Raw genomic sequence first — 19,513 nt, 5'->3', positions numbered from 1 at the left:
GAGAAAATATTTGAAGAGATTATAGTTGAAAACTTCCCTAATATGGGTAAGGAAATAATTAATCAAGTCCAGGAAGCACAGAGAGTCCCAGACAGGGTAAATCCAAGAAGAAACACGCCAAGACACATATTAACCAAACTATCAAAAATTAAATACAAAGAAAAAATATTAAAAGCAGCTAGGGAAAAACAACAAATAACATACAAGGGACTCCACATAAGGTTAACAGCTGATCTTTCAGCAGAAACTCTGCAAGCCAGAACGGACTGGCAGGACATATTTAAAGTGATGAAAGGGAAAAACCTGCAACCAAGATTACTCTATCCAGCAAGGATCTGATTCAGATTTGACAGAGAAATTAAAACCTTTACAGACAAGCAAAAGCTGAGAGAATTCAGCCAGCTTTACAGCAAATGCTCAATGAACTTCTCTAGGCAGGAAACACAAGAGAAGGAAAATACCTACAATAACAAACGCAAAACAGTTTACAAAATGGGAATAGGAACATACATATCGATAATTACGTTAAATGTAAATGGATTAAATGCTCCAACCAAAAGACATAGACTGGCTGAATGGATACAAAAAGAAGACCTGTATATATGCTGTCTACAAGAGGCCCACTTCAGACCTAGGGACACATACAGACTGAAAGTGAGGGGATGGAAAAAGATCTTCCATGCAAATGGAAATCAAAAGAAAGCTGGAGTAGCAATTCTCATATCAGACAAAATAGACTTTAAAATAAAGGCTATTAGAAGAGACAAAGAAGGACACAACATAATCATCGAGGGATCAATCCAAGAAGCAGATATAATAATTGTAAATATTTATGCACCCAACCTAGGGCACCTCAATACATAAGGCAAATACTGACAGCCATAAAAGGGGAAATTGACAGTAAAACAATCATAGTAGGGGACTTTAACACCCGACTTTCATCACTGGACAGATCATCCAAAGTGAAAAAAGGAAACACAAGCTTTAAATGATACATTAAACAAGATGGACATAATTGATATTCATAGGACATTCCTTCCAAAAACAAAAGAATACACACTTCTTCTCAAGTGCTTATGGAACATTCTCCAGGATAGATCATATGTTGAGGCACAAATCAGGCCTTGGTAAATTTAAGAAAATTGAAATCATATCAAGTATCTTTTCTGACCACAACGCTATGGGACTAGATATCAATTACAGGAAAAAATGAAAACACATGGAGGCTAAACAATACACTACTTAATAACCAGGAGATCACTGAAGAAAGCAAAGAGGAAATCAAAAAGTACCTAGAAACAAATGACAATGAAAACACGATGGCCCAAAACCTATGGGATGCAGCAAAAGCAGTTCTAAGAGAGAAGTTTATAGTAATACAATCCTATCTTAAGAAACAAGAAACATCTCAAATAAACAATGTAACGTTACATCTAAAGCAATTAGAGAAAGAAGAACAAAAAAACCCAAAGTTAGCAGAAGGAAAGAAATCATAAAGAGCAGATCAGAAATAAATGAAAAAGAAATGAAGGAAACGATAGTAAAGATCAATAAAACTAAAAGCTGGATCTTTGAGAAGTAAACAAAATTGATAAACCATTAGCCAGACTCATCAAGAAAAAAAGGGAGAAGACTCAAATCAGAATTAGAAATGAAAAAGGGGAAGTAACAACTGACACTGCAGAAATACAAGGGATCATGAGAGATTGCTACAAGCAACTATATGCCAATAAAATGGACAACCTGGAGAAAATGGACAAATTCTTAGAAAAGCACAACCTTGTGAGACTAAACCAGGAAGAAATAGAAAATATGAACAGACCAATCACAAGCACTGAAATTGAAACTGTGTTTAAAAATCTTCCAACAAACAAAAGCCCAGGCGCAGATGGCTTCACAGACGAATTCTATCAAACCTGTAGAGAAGAGCTAACATCTATCCTTCTCAAACTCTTCCAAAATATAGCAGAGAGAGGAACACTCCCAAACTCATTCTACAAAGCCACCATCACCCTGATACCAAAACCAGACAAAGATGTCACAAAAAAAAGAAAACTACAAGCCAATATCCCTGATGAAGATAGATGCAAAAATCCTCAACAAAATACTTTTACCCTCCAGAAAGTAGGCACAGAGGGAACTTACCTCAACATAATAAAGACCATATATGACAAACCCACAGCCAACATCGTCCTCAATGGTGAAAAATTGAAACCATTTCCACTAAGGTCAGGAACAAGACAAGGTTGCCCACTCTCACCACTCTTATTCAACATAGTTTTGGAAGTTTTAGCCACAGCAAATAGAGAAGAAAAGGAAATAAAAGGAATCCAAATCAGAAAAGAAGAAGTAAAGCTGTCACTGTTTGCAGATGACATGATACTATACATAGAGAGTCCTAAAGATGCTACCAGAAAACTACTAGAGCTAATCAATGAATTTGGTAAAGTAGCAGGATACAAAATTAATGCACAGAAGTTTCTTGCATTCCTATACATTAATGATGAAAAATCTGAAAGTGAAATCAAGAAACACTCCCATTTACCATTGCAACAACAAAAAATAAAATACCTAGGAATAAACCTACCTAAGGAGACAAAAGACCTGTATGCAGAACATTATAAGACACTGATGAAGGAAATTAAAGATGATACAAATAGATGGAGAGACATACCATGTTCTTGGATTGGAAGAATCAACATTGTGAAAATGACTCTACTACCCAAAGCAATCTACAGATTCAATGCAATCCCTATCAAACTACCACTGGCATTTTTCACAGAGCTAGAACAAAGTATTTCACAATTTGTGTGGAAACGCAAAAGACCCCGAATAGCCAAAGCAATCTTGAGAACAAAAAACGGAGCTGGAGGAATCAGACTCCCTGACTTCAGACTATACTACAAAGTTACAGTAATCAAGACAGTATGGTACTGGCACAAAACCAGAAATATAGATCAATGGAACAGGATAGAAAGCCCAGAGGTAAACCCACGCACATATGGTCACCTTATCTTTGATAAAGGAGGCAAGAATATACAATGGAGAAAAGACAGCCTCTTCAATAAGTGGTGCTGGGAAAACTGGACAGCTACATGTAAAAGAATGAAATTAGAACACTCTAACACCATACACAAAAATAAACTGAAAATGGATTAAAGACCTAAATGTAAGGTCAGACACTATAAAACTCTTAGAGGAAAACATAGGCAGAACACTCTATGACATAAATCACAGCAAGATCTTTTTTGACCCACCTCCTAGAGAAATGGAAATAAAAACAAAAATAAGCATATGGGACCTAATGAAACTTAAAAGCTTTTGCACATCAAAGGAAACCATAAACAAGATGAAAAGACAACCCTCAGAATGGGAGAAAATATTTGCAAATGAAGCAACTGACAAAGGATTAATCTCCAAAATTTACAAGCAGCTCATGAAGCTCAATATCAAAAAAACAACTCAATCCAAAAATGGGCAGAAGACCTAAATAGATATTTCTCCAGAGAAGATATACAGATTGCCAACAAACACATGAAGGAATGCTCAACATCACTAATCATTAGAGAAAGCAAATCAAAACTACAATGCGATGTCATCTCACAGCCATCAGAATGGCCATCATCAGAAAATCTACAAACAATAAATGCTGGAGAGGGTGTGGAGAAAAAGGAACCCTCTTGCACTCTTGGTGGGAATGTGAATTGATACAGCCACTATGGAGAATGGTATGGAGGTTCCTTAAAAAACTAAAAATAAAGCTACCATATGACCCAGCAATCCCACTACTGGGCATATACCCTGAGAAAACCATAATTCAAAAAGAGTCATGTACCACAACATGTACCACTGTTCATTGCAGTTCTGTTTACAATAACCAGGACATGGAAGCAACCTACGTGTCCACTGACAGATGAATGGATAAAGAAAATATGGCACATATAGACAATGGAATATTACTCAGCCACTCAGCCATAAAATGGAACGAAATTGAGTTATTTGTAGTGAGGTGGATGGATCTAGAGTCTGTCATACAGAATGAAGTAAGTCAGAAAGAAAAAAACAAATACCATATGCTAATGCATATATATGGAATCTAAAAACAAAACAGAAAAATGGTCATGAAGAACCTAGGGGTAAGACGAGAATAAAGACGCAGACCTACTGGAGAATGGACTTGAGGACAAGAGGAGGGGGAAGGGTAAGTTGGGACAAAGTGAGAGAGTGGTAGTGTACATATGGACATATAAATACTACCAAATGTAAAATAGATAGCTAGTGGGAAGCAGTCTCATAGCACAGGGAGATCAGCTTGGTGCTTTGTGACCAGCTAGAAGGGTGGGATAAGGAGGGTGGGAGGGAGTGAGATGCAAGTGGGAAGAGATATGGGGATATATGTATATGTGTAACTGATTCACCTTGTTATAAAGCAGAAACTAACACACCATTGTAAAGCAATTATACGCCAATAAAAACGTAAAAAAAAAAAGTTGTATGAGAAATAATCATGCCACTCAATACTAGAAATACTAAAATCAAAGTACTATCAATACGAGAAAGTTAAAAATATTTATATTTTAGTCCATTTCTCCATGAATTTATACACAAATTTAAAGTATTATAGTGAGAAAATTCGACAATTCAAAATCCTGAAAAACTGAGAGCATATTGAATAAGTGATGAAGTGATTGAAGGGATCCATTTGTGTATATGTGTATATATGTGTGTGTGTGTGTATTTGGGCCTTGACTTTTCAAAGTATTAAGGTAATAAATGATATCAAATGAAAACCACCAAATAGAAGTGTTAAAAAAGAAAAATTTGGTAAATATTTGAATAGTTTGCTACAAATTCATTAACACATTTTTCTGACATTTCTAACTAAATTCATTACACACTTTCCAAAGTATGTTACTATTACTTAATTGTCACTAGTTACTACTTATGAAGCCAGGTTTCATTTCAACGCTTTATGTATTTTCCTTCAGTTTTTAGCCTTCTGGAAATTGAGGCACAAAGAAGACAAATAATTACTACCGTAGCTTACACACGAGTAAGAGCCATAATTAAGATTCAAATCAAGTTCTGCCTTTAATGCTCTGCTTCTTTCCACTGTGTATGCCTCATTGCCCAAACCAAATCAGGGTCTGTTGTTGTCTATCCAAAATTGAGCAATTGTCTGTTGACTCTTAATCAATAGGGTCAGACCAAATAGACAAATGTAATCAACTGTATATTAAGAAATATTTTGGTAGACTTACTTTTTAATTGCCTCAACTTGCTTTTAGTTTGCTTTTAAAATAAAACATAGAATCATTATTTAGAAAAATGCAGCAAGAGGCTTATTTTGTTTTTCTCTTAAGCTGGAAGAGGGAGCGTAAGTAGAATTGTTAGACCGTGACTACCAGAATCTCTAACCAAGGCTCAGGAATAACTGAAGAGAAATACTCTACTCATACCTTCGTATTATGGAGATTTGGGTTCCTCTTCATCTGTGAATCACAAATGTAAATTTGTTTGTACAATATTAACATACAATCTGTCATGACTACAGACTGTTGAAAAGAAAATGATGAATCGATTTGTAGGGGTTTGGCAGATGACGTACAGAGGGTGTTGACAAAAGATGGGATAATAACTACTTCCCCTCATTTCACGCCCATAACATTATAATACAAATTTCTAAATAAGAAAAAAAAAGCACAAATTCTTGTCAAATGCGATAGATGGCATTACAGGATGTAATATGACACTTTCTGAAACTGCGTAATGTGAATTCAAAAAATTTCCACTGAAAATTACATTGTATTGACATGCAATTTTTAAAATGTCATTATTGGAGCTTCTAGAGAGCTAGCTTATTATAGATTCATCTCTTTATAAAGAAAACATGTCATAGTTAATTTGTTTTACTTTATAAAGCTTTCTCTTCTCTACCTGGAAGAATAATGTAAAAATTAAAAAAAAATTAATAATTCAAAAGCAAAACAGAAGTAGGAGAATCCCATGGGGACATGCTGCAGTTGGCATTGTTTTTCAACTGTTGGTGCATCCACATATTATTGCCACTTCCCCTAGAAGAACAGGTTGTGCATGTAAGTGCTCATTGAGGAATATTACCCTGATTGATGAGAAGTAACATGAAATTAATTTTCAGATCCACCATACACTTTACAATGCAAGGCAACCTGCAGTTTTCCAGATAATCAGTATCACTAAATGCTGTAATCATGTTGGTCATGTAGAGAATATGCTCAAAAGAAGGTGTACCATTTCCCATTTTCATGGAAACCTGAGTTTACAAATCACTTTTCAATAGAGACTGATTTTGAGACTTCTTGTGGAAAGAGACTGATTTTCCCAGGTAATTAGAAACCAATGAAATAGCTTGGGAATTATGTAAATCAGCACATACAGAAAAAAATATTAATAAGAGTCCATACTATTTCTAAGCAAAATATAGTATGGTATTTGCATTAGTTAGGACTCTTGTCTGTAAACAAAAGAAATTCAGCACAAACCAGTGGGAAAATAAATTTTCTGCCTTGATTCCAAGGAGTGGATGGAATTGACTTCAGGCACAATTTGGATCCAAGTATTCACATAGAGTCACAAGAGCCTTATCTTCTTTTTCTCCAGTTCTAAACTATTCCTTATGTTGGCTTCTGAGATGGGTACTCTCTACATGGTTTTTAAATGACCCATGGCAACTTGAGGTTATAATACTTGCAATCTTGAAAGGAAAGAAATATTCTCTCTTTCAGCAGCCATGGAAATCACCTCAAATTGCTTTAGTCTTGTTTACGTATTGACAGAGACTCCTAAATTGCCTATCAATATACCCATTTTTTCTCTTTCCCCTTAGAAACAGAGCACTAAGTCTTTTGTTGACACATTGCTATTCAGAATGTCATCACATTTCCCATCTCCCCTTGAAGCTAGATATTGTCACATGACTAAGTTCTGACCATTGAAATGTAAGCAGAAGTATTGTGAGGAACTTCCAGGAAGAATACGTTAATGGAGCTTTCTTAAAGTAAAAAGACTTCTTCTTTTGCCTTTCTGCCGTTACTCCTTCAGGCCTGCAAGGTGATGACTCAAGCACTAGTAGTCATCTTGGGCCATGAAATGACTAAGAAAAATGGTAGCCATTAGTTAGGATGGATGGTGGAGCAGAATGATAGAAATCTGTGTTCCTTAGGACATCTAGCCACCATACAATCTCTGCACTGCCCTCCTCCATATATCTATTATGTTCATTTCAGCCAAAAAGTATGTGCCAATAAATCCTACCTACTATAGAACATAAGGAAGAGAATATATTTCCTTGTATCATCACTGTCCCAGAATTCATGACCAGTCAACGAGGTTTAGAATATTTGTGAGCAGCATATATAGGTATTCATTTCCATATGATGCTAACAGAGACCTGGAGGGGGATTTAGAGTGAGAGATAATAACTATAAGGTTGATTTAAAGAAAGAACATAATGACATCTACAGAGAGAAGTTATGGTTTGATAGTTAACAGATGGTTATCCTGCCCCCAAGATGAGACAAGCTTTTCTACAAAAGAAGGTGCTCCAGTTCTAACTCCACTTCTAACACCATACTTCTGACTCTACAGTGTTATCATCTGGAACACAAGGAAACAAGGAGATACCATGATGGAGGCTCCACTTCTCATAGTTTTTTTTTGCCTCAGTGTTTCTGTGACTATATTACTCACTTTTTTTGTAACAAAAGTCATTGCATGTTACTGAACTGTCTTTAATCATCATGTTTCCTGAACTGGAAGATAGATAGTGATGATTACAAAAGAACATTAGCAAGAACAACAGAAACTCCATATTTCCAATATTTCACTTTTGAATGTGAAGAAAAATTTGCCAATTCATTTTTTCAATGATTTCTTTTAAAGAATAAAAAAATTCAATTTTGGTTAAGTTCGATTTACCAATTTTTCTCTTATTATTATTTTGTGTGTTCTATCTAAGAAATCTTTGCCTACTCCAAGATTATGAAAATATCTTCCTATATTCTAGAAGCTTTATATTACATTTATGATCATCTCAGATTAATTTTTGTGTATGGGTATGATAGGTTGAAATTTACCTTTTTCATATAGATAGCCACTTGTTTCAGTAGTAGTTGCTTAAAAAGACCTTCCTTTCCCTATTAAACTGATTTGGAGCCTTTGTTGAAATCAGTTGACTATATGTGTAGTCTTATATTTCTGGTTTCATTTTGCTTAATACTCTACTCTCGTGATTACTATAACTTTATAGTAACTGGAAATAAGGTACTGTAAATACTCTAACTTTGTTCTTTTTTCAGTATTAGTTGATTGTTCTAGATCCTTTGCATTTCAATATAATTTTAGAATAATCTATTTCTTAAAAGTAATTAGATTAGGATAACCTATTCCCTCAAAAATAACTTGCTGGAATTTTTATAGGGGTTTCATTAATTCTATATATTCATTTAGAGAAAATTATAGCAATTTGAGTTTTCTAATCCATGAGCATGATATATCACTGCATTTTCTTGGACTTTATTCACTTTCTCTCAGCAATTTTTATAGTTTTCAGTATGAAGGTCTTACACAAATTTCACTAGTTTTATTTCTAGATATTTGTTGTTTTATTGATACCATTGTAAAAGTTTTTCTTTAAGTTTAATGTTTTGTTATTGCTAATATACAGAAGTATAATTAAATATATACATTGACGTTGTATCCTATGGCCTTCTCAAATTCAGTTATTAATTCCAGCAGTTTATGGACTCCTTTGGATTCCTTTTAGTATAAAGAGAAACTTAAATCTCTCTTTCACCCCTGTCTCTCAGTCCACTTCCCTAGTTCTTGCTCTGCAAGACATCACAGCACCAGATTCTTTTCTTTCTTTTCAGAAATAGGCAAAGCATATACAAAGAAGCACCAATAGTACTGCAGTACGCATTACATATAGTTTTGTGTTTTGGTGGTCCCTCACTCCACCTTTCTGAGAGGATCAAATTTGTCTTGAGTATCTACAATTCATATGAAAATGTATTAAACAAAGAAAACACGTTTTCAAACTTGTTTGAAAACTATATTTTTCTCCAAATTTATAATACCAAAAAATGAAATAAAGCATAGTTCCAATGCTGCTTAACAATATGAATTAATAGAAAGTGCTACATACTGTATTTTAATTATGCGAAAGTATTACAATTTGGGATTATATATGTTCTGTTCTACAATCAGTTTTGGGGGCGCCGGTGATTTTCAATATTGGCTGCTCCTTGGAATCACTCAACTTGCTTTAATAAAAATACTGATGTGTGGGTTCTACCCCAGAGAGTCTGATTTTATTGATGTGGGATATGGACTAAGCAAAGGGATTTTTTAAAGTTCCCTAGGTGATTTTAATGTGAAGCCAATTTGAGAACTGCTGTTTTACACCTTACTAAAAAAAAGTATATATAATGTGTGTGTATATATATATGTATATAATGTGTATATATATATATAATGTATATATATATAATGTGTGTGTGTATATATATATATATTCTCCTCAAGGGAGATTTTAAATGCAGAAGAAGTCTATATAGTTTATATAGTTTGTATTTGTAATTTTTATAAGCAGTGTCATGTATCAAAAAGTTAAATAACTTAGAAACATAAAATTCGAGTAACCTTACCTAAGGCAATTAACCTTTCCACATACTGTTTCTGCACGCCCCAAATTGAAACCTTAGCAATGAACTGTAACTTGCTCTTGTTAAGAAATTAGTGCAGGTCTCTTTGAAACACAAAATATGAAAAAAAAATTAAACATAGAAAACAAAAGTACAAGGATTTAGGGGGGAAAAACTTAAAAACACATTGTGTTGATATTTAGTACTGATTGTTAACCTTTTGTAGTCATGGAGAATTGCTTGGGGACAATGTTGTAATACTAAGTCAAATGGTCTATTTGACTGATTCAGACTGCCCTTTCTTATATTCTTCTATTCTAAAAATTTTAAGCAATATTCTAAAATAATGCAAGAAACACATGGCAAGGAATAAATAAAACTAATGTTACCTAGAGTAGTAGTTTCAGAGGAGTTTGTTTTAATTGACAAAATGAAATAACCATCTAAATACTTCAGTATCAAATCCCATATTTTCAAGGCTTATTATTTAAGTTCCAATCATCCTAACATATTGCTTGATTGAGATGTACATAATACTACATTAGAACTTCTGTAGATTTTAAACCAATTTTTAAATCTAAAGTGAGGTATAACACAGGCAAAAAGGATATATTACAAAACACAGCCCCAACACAGTGACACAAATTAGGTTCTGAGTAATCATTAGCGGATAGGCAGGTAGGCAGGCAGGATGGAAGAGAGGCAGGGAAATATTCTCTCTCTCTTTCTCTCTCTATCTATCTATTAATATCTATCTATCTATATGCATATATATATATTAGGCTATATACAATATATACTTATTAGTAGAACAATGCATTTGAAGTCTATCATGAGAATTTCTACAAAATGCAAAATGTTTCTTGAGAAGGATCTGTATATAAATTCCTCCTTTGCCATTTAAGACCATTGTAAAATTGGAGAAATCAGTTAAACTCTTTATTTTTCTCATTTATTTAAATGCATGTAATAGTACTTCTTAGGGATGTTTTGAAGATTGAGTGTGATCATGTTTATGAAAATGCTTACGCAAGAGGTGGACTGGATCTTCAATATATGATCATTACTTAATTTTCATAATTAAACCTAAATCACTTTTGTTTTCATAATCTTATTTAAATCTGAATTTTATAAGATGCATTCTGTAGTAAAGAGTAGCAAGCACCACCAAATAGCTTATCTTCTCCTTTAGTTAATTTATTTTACTAATCTGAATCGTTGAACACTTCACTGTCCATCTCTAACATGGCTGAGAATAAGGAGTTGATCTAAGTATGTGAAAGAAAAATGTATCCTAAATTGTGCAATGACATTGTTACTCTTATTATTTTATGTATTTGAATTTATACCATCTTGATGCTTTTGACCCTTGGTACTCAGTGTGTGCCATAGACCGAGGATGATGTTGTCACTTAGAGTACTTGTTAGAATTCCAGATCTACTCAATCACAATCTCCATTTTAGCAAAATTCCCAACTAATTAATATGTAGACACATTAACGTTTAAGAAGTGCTGCCGTAGATTATGAACAGTTGGATATTACTCTTATGAAAATTTAAAAATATATGACCTAAACTCTGCATAGATTCTTATTGCATGAATTTTGTTTCTGGATCCTATGGACACAGGTTTGTTGTAAAGAACACTAAATCAGGAGTCAAAGCATGCTTTTTTGATATTGGCTGTGCCATTTAAAAGTAGTGAAAATGCATCAAGTTCTTAAACTTCTAAGAGTATCTGTTTTGTCATTTGTAAAGTGAAGGGCTAGTTAATACATCTCCTGATACTCAGTGGGATTATTTAGAAGTTTAAGTGAAATGGCACTTTAAGAATTTTCAAGGTCTGTACACATTAGGTGCTATTACAATCTATGAGTTTAGATCAGCTGACCACAGGTAGATTTTGAGTAAGAACTTATAAGGGAGGAAGACAAGATGACAACCAGAATTTAATCATTTCTTTATAGCTGCTGCTTTATATCAGAAATAGAAGGTGGCTTAGGAAATGAGTGTCCTAAAGAGAAAGGTAGTTTTGGATAATTTTGATCTTTATTTTTACTGATCGATTTGTGTTGACTTTGAGTGGTGGTCCAATCAGTTACTTTGTAATTAGCTCACAATGAAATTTTATTCAGAACTTGCCTTCAGTTTTTCCTAGGGATGCTCTCAGTTAGTAACTGACTTGAGATCTGAGGAAATATCATGTCCCCTGGATTTGACATGGCAGTGAGGACGTCGTGAGGGATGTCTTTATGGAAGTCAACGATGCAAATTCTGGTTCTTTCCATTACAGATAAAAAGACTTGTGGTCCTCATGAATTCCAGTGTAAAAACAACAACTGTATTCCAGATCACTGGTGGTGTGATAGCCAAAATGACTGCAGTGATAATTCAGATGAAGAAAACTGTAGTAAGTAACTCTTGCTTGAGAACGTTGCAAGCTTGACAGCGTATTTAATAAGCAGGATAGCAATTTTTAGTTCGGTTAAGGTATGAATTTGAACCTTTCTGTCCTGCAGCTCACATTTTTATACATATATTCACATTTGAACAAGAATATTCAGACTAAATTGACCTAAATCTCAAACGGTAGAATTATTGAAATGCTCATCCTGGGAGTCATTTTCTTACATTTATCAGAATTAGTATGAAAGTATCATGAGGTTTAATGTAACACATTAGTATGCAATGAAGGTAGCCCTTGATGCAAATTCATACAAAGAGCTGAATGATATGGAGACAGTACAAAACATATCATTCTTTAATGGATGGAATTCATTTTATTTGTGTCAAATCCTTTTACACTACAAATTCACCCAAGAGCATCTTTCAGTGAAATATCATTTATTCTCTCTGGAGTGGTGAACACCATATGTATTCAGGATGCTTTCCTCTCAAAATAGAATAAAGCTATTATCATCATCTGCCTCCTGCATTTTTATGTAATAAATTTAAAAGACATTAATTAACCAACAATTTTATTTTCTAAGAAGCATGACAGTATGTAAAATTGTGATAGTATCTCTATCTTCTAGCATTAATTTCTGAATGTATTTCTTACTGGCACTTTCTTATGCTGCTGTTTAAATAAAGAGAATATAATCATGTTCAAAATAAGATAATAATCAAATTCCATTGATTAAATATTTACATTCTGCTACTTCCAAAAAGGATTTTATGATAACAATAATGTCTACTCTTATGCATTGGACTTAGAGCATTCATTTCCCAAGATACAGGAGACAAAATAGGAATTGTTATATTAAAGCATGGGGATATATTATTTAAAAGCATACGATTAGTAGAGTCATAGCTTTAATACACCACTTGGATGTTCAGTTTGCAAAATGTCAACAAATGTTTAGAATAACTTTCAGAACTTAATCTGAATAGTGTTTGAGTATCAGGTACATTAATTATGAAATCTCTGGATCATTATGATTATGAAATACTTTGAATATAGAAAGTATTACTATTATTACTCCCTCTTCACATAGATATCTCCCAACTGATCGTACTCTTTAGAAAGGTAAAGAATATTGCAGAGAGTCATTAGAGTGTTCTAGATTCCTTTAATCAGTAATTAAAAAAACAATTTTTATATAGCATGTTTTCAGATTCTGTCCAGTGATTAAAATAAAAATCTAATGGGGTGATGGTGGTAAGAATAGAGGAGAAATATAAAAAAGAAACAATTATTTTATACTTTTAATTTAGTTTATTTGTATTTCAGAGCTTAAATACACAGATAACTACTTAGCTTAGTTTTGGATACATTTAGTGTTAGTTATCAATAATATACCTGAGAGGAAATGCCTGTGACTGAAGGATATTGAAAACAAGAGAGGGTAGGTGGGAAGGCAACACAGGAGACTCACATCTTGGGAGACTCACATCTTGGAAGACTCTTTATTCAAGTGGTAATTTAAATTGTGTGAGAAGTTAGGTTACTGCTTTAATGAGAAATAAAGAAGAATGAAGGGTTGAGAAAGCTCACTTCTGAGTCTCCTGGGGTTTCTTAAGTGGCTGAATATCATTTTGCTGACATCTCCTAAAAGTCATCTTCTGATGCAAGAAAGCAAGGAGAAGGAACATTGCCTCTCACTTGTCACCGTGGAAACTTAGTGATAAATCATTGTAGCCATAGAGCCCTTAAGAAAAAGCAAGAGAATTGACTGCAGTATCAAGCATTGCAGTATAAACTACCCAGTTTTGTGTGTATCTCTTTTAGTCCCTACTCACTCTGAGCTTGTGGCTAAGACAAGTAATATTGATGAATTTGCAGAGGAGAGATGACAGTGAACAGGAATGAAGCATATTATAGTTGTGACATGGAAGAATAGAAGGCATACACAGGATAAGTATCAGAGTGGGTAACATGTTAAACATGTAAGAATATGTAAGAGAAAGGATCATGGGCTCTACATCATTGAGTGGTGTTTGAAGATACCATCTTGACTAGGCCAGAAAAATGGGAAGATTTAAGCATTGAAAATGCCAGTTCCACATAGACAGAAGCTGAGTCTCTGAAGAATGAGAAGAAAAAATACAGTATATCTATAGGGAACACCAAGAGACTAGTCCCATAGAAGTCAGCCTTAGAAAAAATACTGTTGCTGTATTAAAATGCTTTCAAGATATTTCCAATATCTTATTATCAATTGAAATTATTATAATAATATGTATATAATTACAACAGAACTATTTTAATTATATACACATAATTATAATATATATTGTAATTATGACTATATTATATACATCACACAATTTTATATATATAATTATAATATATATCGATGACAAAAATATACCCAAAAGGACAGTGGTATAATGTTATTATGTTTTCTAAATGTTATTAGTCAACGATATGCATTTTAGTGCACATTTTGTCATTTATTGTTAGCTCTTATTAAGTAGTGAAACATACCAGAGATAGTAAATTGGCCTTATACAATAGCAACATGCTTTTTTTTTTTTTTTACAGGCCTGCATACTATCACACAACATTCGCTTGCATTCCATTGCCTCACTTATTTCTTTATCACATTTATCTGAGTTCCTACTTAAATATCTGGAGATGGTCTAAGGAGTAGGGCTATGTACCATGGTCTAACACAGTGCCTGACACATATTTATAATATTGGCAATGTATTTTAAAGTTTTCTTTTGGACTTCTTTGTTTGTGAATCATATATAATGAATTAATGTTTTAAATTGTATTGGAAACATTCCGGCCATAGATATGGGAAGAGCTGGAATAGCAGTGGAGCAATTAACTGCCAGCTATGTTTTAGTTTAATATGCTTTTTAATGTTTTATATCTACATAAGATAATTAGTCCATTGTCATTTCATCATCTGATGATGATCATTTCCCTTGTTAAGTGTTCAGCAGGGACACTTTGCTTCAGCAGTGATTTCTGCTCTTAAAAATAAGAAAATTTCATTGTTATTGGAGTAATTTTTTAATCTGGATCAAAGGTTTGGAAATATTTGAGAAATCTTGACATCTCTACTATTTTCATCAGCAACAAATATATATATAGCATGTATGCCTTCTAAGTAATTGATGTGCAAAATAAAATTATTTCATATCTTTGCATTATTAAGAAGTAACTAGCATTCCAATAGATTTTAAAGTATCAAATAATTTGATCAACTAGATCAAGGTTTATGTAGAAAGACAAGCTGCATCTGCCTTATTTGAATTTCTAGTACTTTCACACTGAATTTATATGAAAAGATTTTTTGTATAGCATGTCAGTTATACTAATTGTATTCTAAAAATTCTCCTCAGACGCTCACACCCACATTGATATAACTTTTGAACTTATCACCGAGGGTTTATGATAGTATACTCAGTGGAGAAATTGGAGTCTGGAAGCTTTTCTGCTATGCCACTAACTCTGTGGCTTTGAAAGTTGCTTTTATTTTCTGAATATAGCTTCTTAGGTTTTGTGCAAGACGGCTCTCATAGTTCGTTTCAATTCTGAGGCAGTATGTTTGTGCCTTCACTAGTATCAAAGGAAGTGACCAATTTATACTATGCCTTTATTTTTTATCCTTATTATAGAATCAGCCTTCTGAAACATGCCCTGTAAAGGCTTCTTGGCTGTGAATCTAGCATGTTTAAATGAGATTTATGGAAAACCTGGTTAATCGTTCATGTATGGGATTCCCTATCTATTTTAGATCCGGGGAATAGGTAATATCAGACCAAGTTAGTGTGGGAAAAACATTTTAGAAATACTAGGGAAAAATGTCACATTTAAATTTTCTTTCCAGATGGGTTAGATTTCAGGTATAGTCATTTTTTTGTTCTTTTTCACAAGAAAAGTGCCAACTATCACACCAAGTTCTAAAAATTGGTCTTTTACTTTATCCTGAAAAGATCAAAGGCAAGATAAACAATTAGAGAGTACAATCACTTAGGATCTTCTCTCATAACAAAACTACATTTTCCTCAAGAGAGAATTTCTTTTGAGATAACTAGTAGCAAAAAATTTTAAGGCATATAGATGAGAGTTAGAAGCAGATTAGCTTCCCCATTCCTTGATGTCATTTGTGTATGTATAAATAATTCAGGATTATTATTCAGAAGTAGATTTGCTGGCATTTTTTAAAAACATGGTAGAAGCATACAGAATTTCCATTTGTATTGAAAAATGCTTTTCTAAGCAAGTCTTTCAGTTCCTTTGCACACATATTGGAATGGAATAATTAACAATTGTAAGACAAGTCTCTATAGATCAGATGTTCTGTGGAACTATTGGGCAAATGCCTTGAACTACTAGCTATACAACTTTTCTATAACCCTGCATCAGCAACATCCAGCCCTCCCCATAGCAGTGTGTAAAACCCTGTGAAATTATTGCTGCTTAGCACATGATAAACACACTTGCTTTTAATTAGAATAAAGGTAAATTAGAATATTAAAGGAAGAATTATCCTGTTTGGATACCCTCATGTCCATGAAATAAAATGATTCTACTGCTGTTGTAAAACATCTAAATATACTATGTTTTAGATGTACTCTCTCTTTATTATTTAATGAAAATATTTTAATGTTATTTACCATCGTTTGATGAATTGAGCATTGATTCATTAAGTAATTTATTTTACTATAATTTCTTTTCCCTGAGAATAAAAGTGCATGTGTCTGCAGATAGATGGAGGGTGAAACAGCTTCAGTATGGATGGATAAAAAGAGAAAAAGGGTTTTCTTTTATTATTATTGTAAAGTGAAATAGACATTGCTAGACATGTGCCTTGGACAATTAACTTGACTTTTCAGGGCTCTAATGTCAATTCCTGAAATAGGTGAGCACTTATTACTTCTTCAGTGGTATAGGAGGCAATGATACGGCCTAGCAGTAAAAGTATAGGCCCTGGTATCAGGTTGTCTAGGTTCAAGTTCAATACTAGCTCTTTTGCCTGCTGGGTGATTTGGAGTAAATTTCTTATCCTCTCTGTGCCTCAATTTACTCATCTAAAAAAGGATCCAACGATAGCACCTACCTTACAGAGTTGTAAATATTAACTTACAAGCTAATTCAAGTACTTGGCATTAACTTCACCAAACAAGAAATCAGTAGCTGGTAATTTTTATTATTGTTATAATTAGTAATATTAGTATTAATAAAGTTGTTTTTAAAATTAAAATGTAGTATGTGTAAATATAGTGCAAAGTCAAAAAGAGAAACTGTTCTTGTAACGCTGTCTAAACAAAGGAGTATTGAAAAATGAGGGGGGGGTCCCCCCTTATCATGCTATTGATAAGCATCTTATCTTATTCATAGTCTGAAGTTCACAATTTAAAGTCCCAGAGCAGAGCAAAAAGCTCTGATACATATTCCACTTTTCACAACTCTTCCAGTGTTCTCAGACGGGGTCTTTATATAGAAATGTAGGAGTCTTCATGATAGCAAACATTCAAGATGTTTTCGCTAGAAACCTAGTGATTGTGTAGAGCAATATTCAAATACAGGCTGAATTATGCACAATCTTTATGTAGAAAATTATGCTTCATATGAATATTCCTTAAATTTAATTTCAGTTACCTATTTCTCTTTCATCCGAACAAGAATATTATTGTGTGTGAGACAGCTGTAAATACAGTTAATGACTGGGGGAAAACAAGAAGGGGTTCTCTCATCATACCAGATATCAGTTTTCTTTGGAGAAACAAAACCAAACAATAGATGATGCCCAGCAGTCAAATTGATTACTTGCAGGAACAAATTTCTGCAATCCTACTTCATTGTCCAGATGAAACATATTCCACATAGGAATGAAGCCAAATAGCAAGTCACAATGTTTGGCTTATATCCTATGTGGAATATGGTGAAGCATAATTAAATTAAATTGGGAAATTATCTAAAATGGCAGGTAAATTATGTAGGGCATAAGCAAACAATTGCATAAATAAAGAGGCAATTTTCAAAAAAGAGTCTCCTCCTGCCTCTTCAATCCTTACCCACCCAGTCCTGTCCCATGTATAATTTAGTTCTAGGAACTCTGGATTTTCTGGGGACAAAATTGAAGAATTAGAAAGTCATTAGAATACATAATAAAAAGTCAAGACCCAAATTCTAGAATCTTCAGTAAATAAACAGCCCTGGGTACCCACAGGGAGTAACAAAATGTCTTACTTGCTTTAAGTAAATACATAAAATGACTCAGAATTTCAACTGGAAAAAATTGTTGTTTTGTTTTAATGTGTAGATTTTTATGCCTTTTAATTTACTTTCCTGCTGCATTTTTATTCAACAGTAGGCTATTTGTCTTTTGTCTTTTTTTCAATTTGTTTCTATAATGCCACTTTCTATTCATGACTTTAAAAATAAATTTGAAAAATCATTATATTACGTACCGTAGATCCTTCATGAAACATTTTTTCTAAACAATTTATTGGTTCTGCTTGGCTAACCTTTATTTTCTTAATGCTACCTCATGTTGTATGTCATACAAATTTTAGAATGAAGTTGCATATAAGAGAATAACCCTGTGCTATTTTTCTGTCCCCAGAGCCACAAACCTGTACAGTGAAAGATTTTCTCTGTGCCAATGGGGACTGTGTTTCTTCAAGGTTTTGGTGTGATGGAGATTTTGATTGTGCAGATGGCTCTGATGAGGTAGGCATCTTTGCAAAATCAAACAAAAAATAAAGCAATTCCTTAAACTTGCATTTGTAATTATTATTCATTTCAAGGAGTGTGACAAGGACAGCTCTGAATGCATTTTGCTCCTGACACACTGAGATAAGTGTTATATCTAAGCGCCGTGCTACACACATCCAGCACAGGGAAAAGCTCTTGTGCTACTATTGACAGTTAATTTTATAGTCTCTTTTACCTCAAGTGGTGAATGGTTGGGTTGGGAATAAGATGTTTGGAAACCCTATTCCCTATAGCTGATGCCCTTGCCATCTGTGAATTTGTTCATAAATTTGCTGCAGTATTTATAGTCAGGACTAATATTTTTATGCATTTTAAACAGTTTCTTCTCCCCAGTCTCTTTCTTCAGTACATATAGTCTTATAGACTTAGATATGGGTCATCAATTTTTATGAAACCGCAGGTTTAGCTTAGCTTAGATGATGAATCACAATCCATTTATAATAAGCTCTACATACACACAGTTAAGTGAAAAAGTTTAGAATTTCTCTGGATAATTCTGTAATCTTAGATTGTGCTAACATTTATAAAACTTCACGCAATTCATTACTTATGCATCTGTGTATTCATGTTACAGATATTAATCACTCCATGATGCTTTAAAAATAATACATGACACACAGTAATAACCACTGTGATTACTATGAGAAAA

At 33.4% G+C, this 19,513-nt stretch overlaps 1 protein-coding gene across 9 annotated transcripts in view; it reads left to right on the top strand.

Annotated features, from left to right (window-relative positions):
• LRP1B (LDL receptor related protein 1B) overlaps positions 1–19,513 on the top strand; it is a 1,831,517-nt gene that overhangs the window by 1,647,696 nt on the left and 164,308 nt on the right. For all 9 annotated transcript variants that reach the window (XR_013828854.1, XM_079925113.1, XM_079925117.1 and 6 more), the window contains 2 exons: positions 11,977–12,093; positions 18,713–18,819. Coding sequence is in view for 8 of the 9 variants with exons in the window: in XM_079925113.1 (XP_079781239.1) it covers positions 11,977–12,093; positions 18,713–18,819 (224 nt within the window). In the remaining variant the exon portion in view is untranslated. The remainder of the gene's footprint in view (positions 1–11,976; positions 12,094–18,712; positions 18,820–19,513) is intronic.

The sequence above is a fragment of the Stenella coeruleoalba genome, assembly GCF_951394435.1.
Source record: "Stenella coeruleoalba genome assembly, chromosome: 6".
NCBI classification, from domain to species: Eukaryota; Metazoa; Chordata; class Mammalia; order Artiodactyla; family Delphinidae; genus Stenella; species Stenella coeruleoalba.
This window is presented reverse-complemented; position numbering and strand designations above follow the sequence as displayed.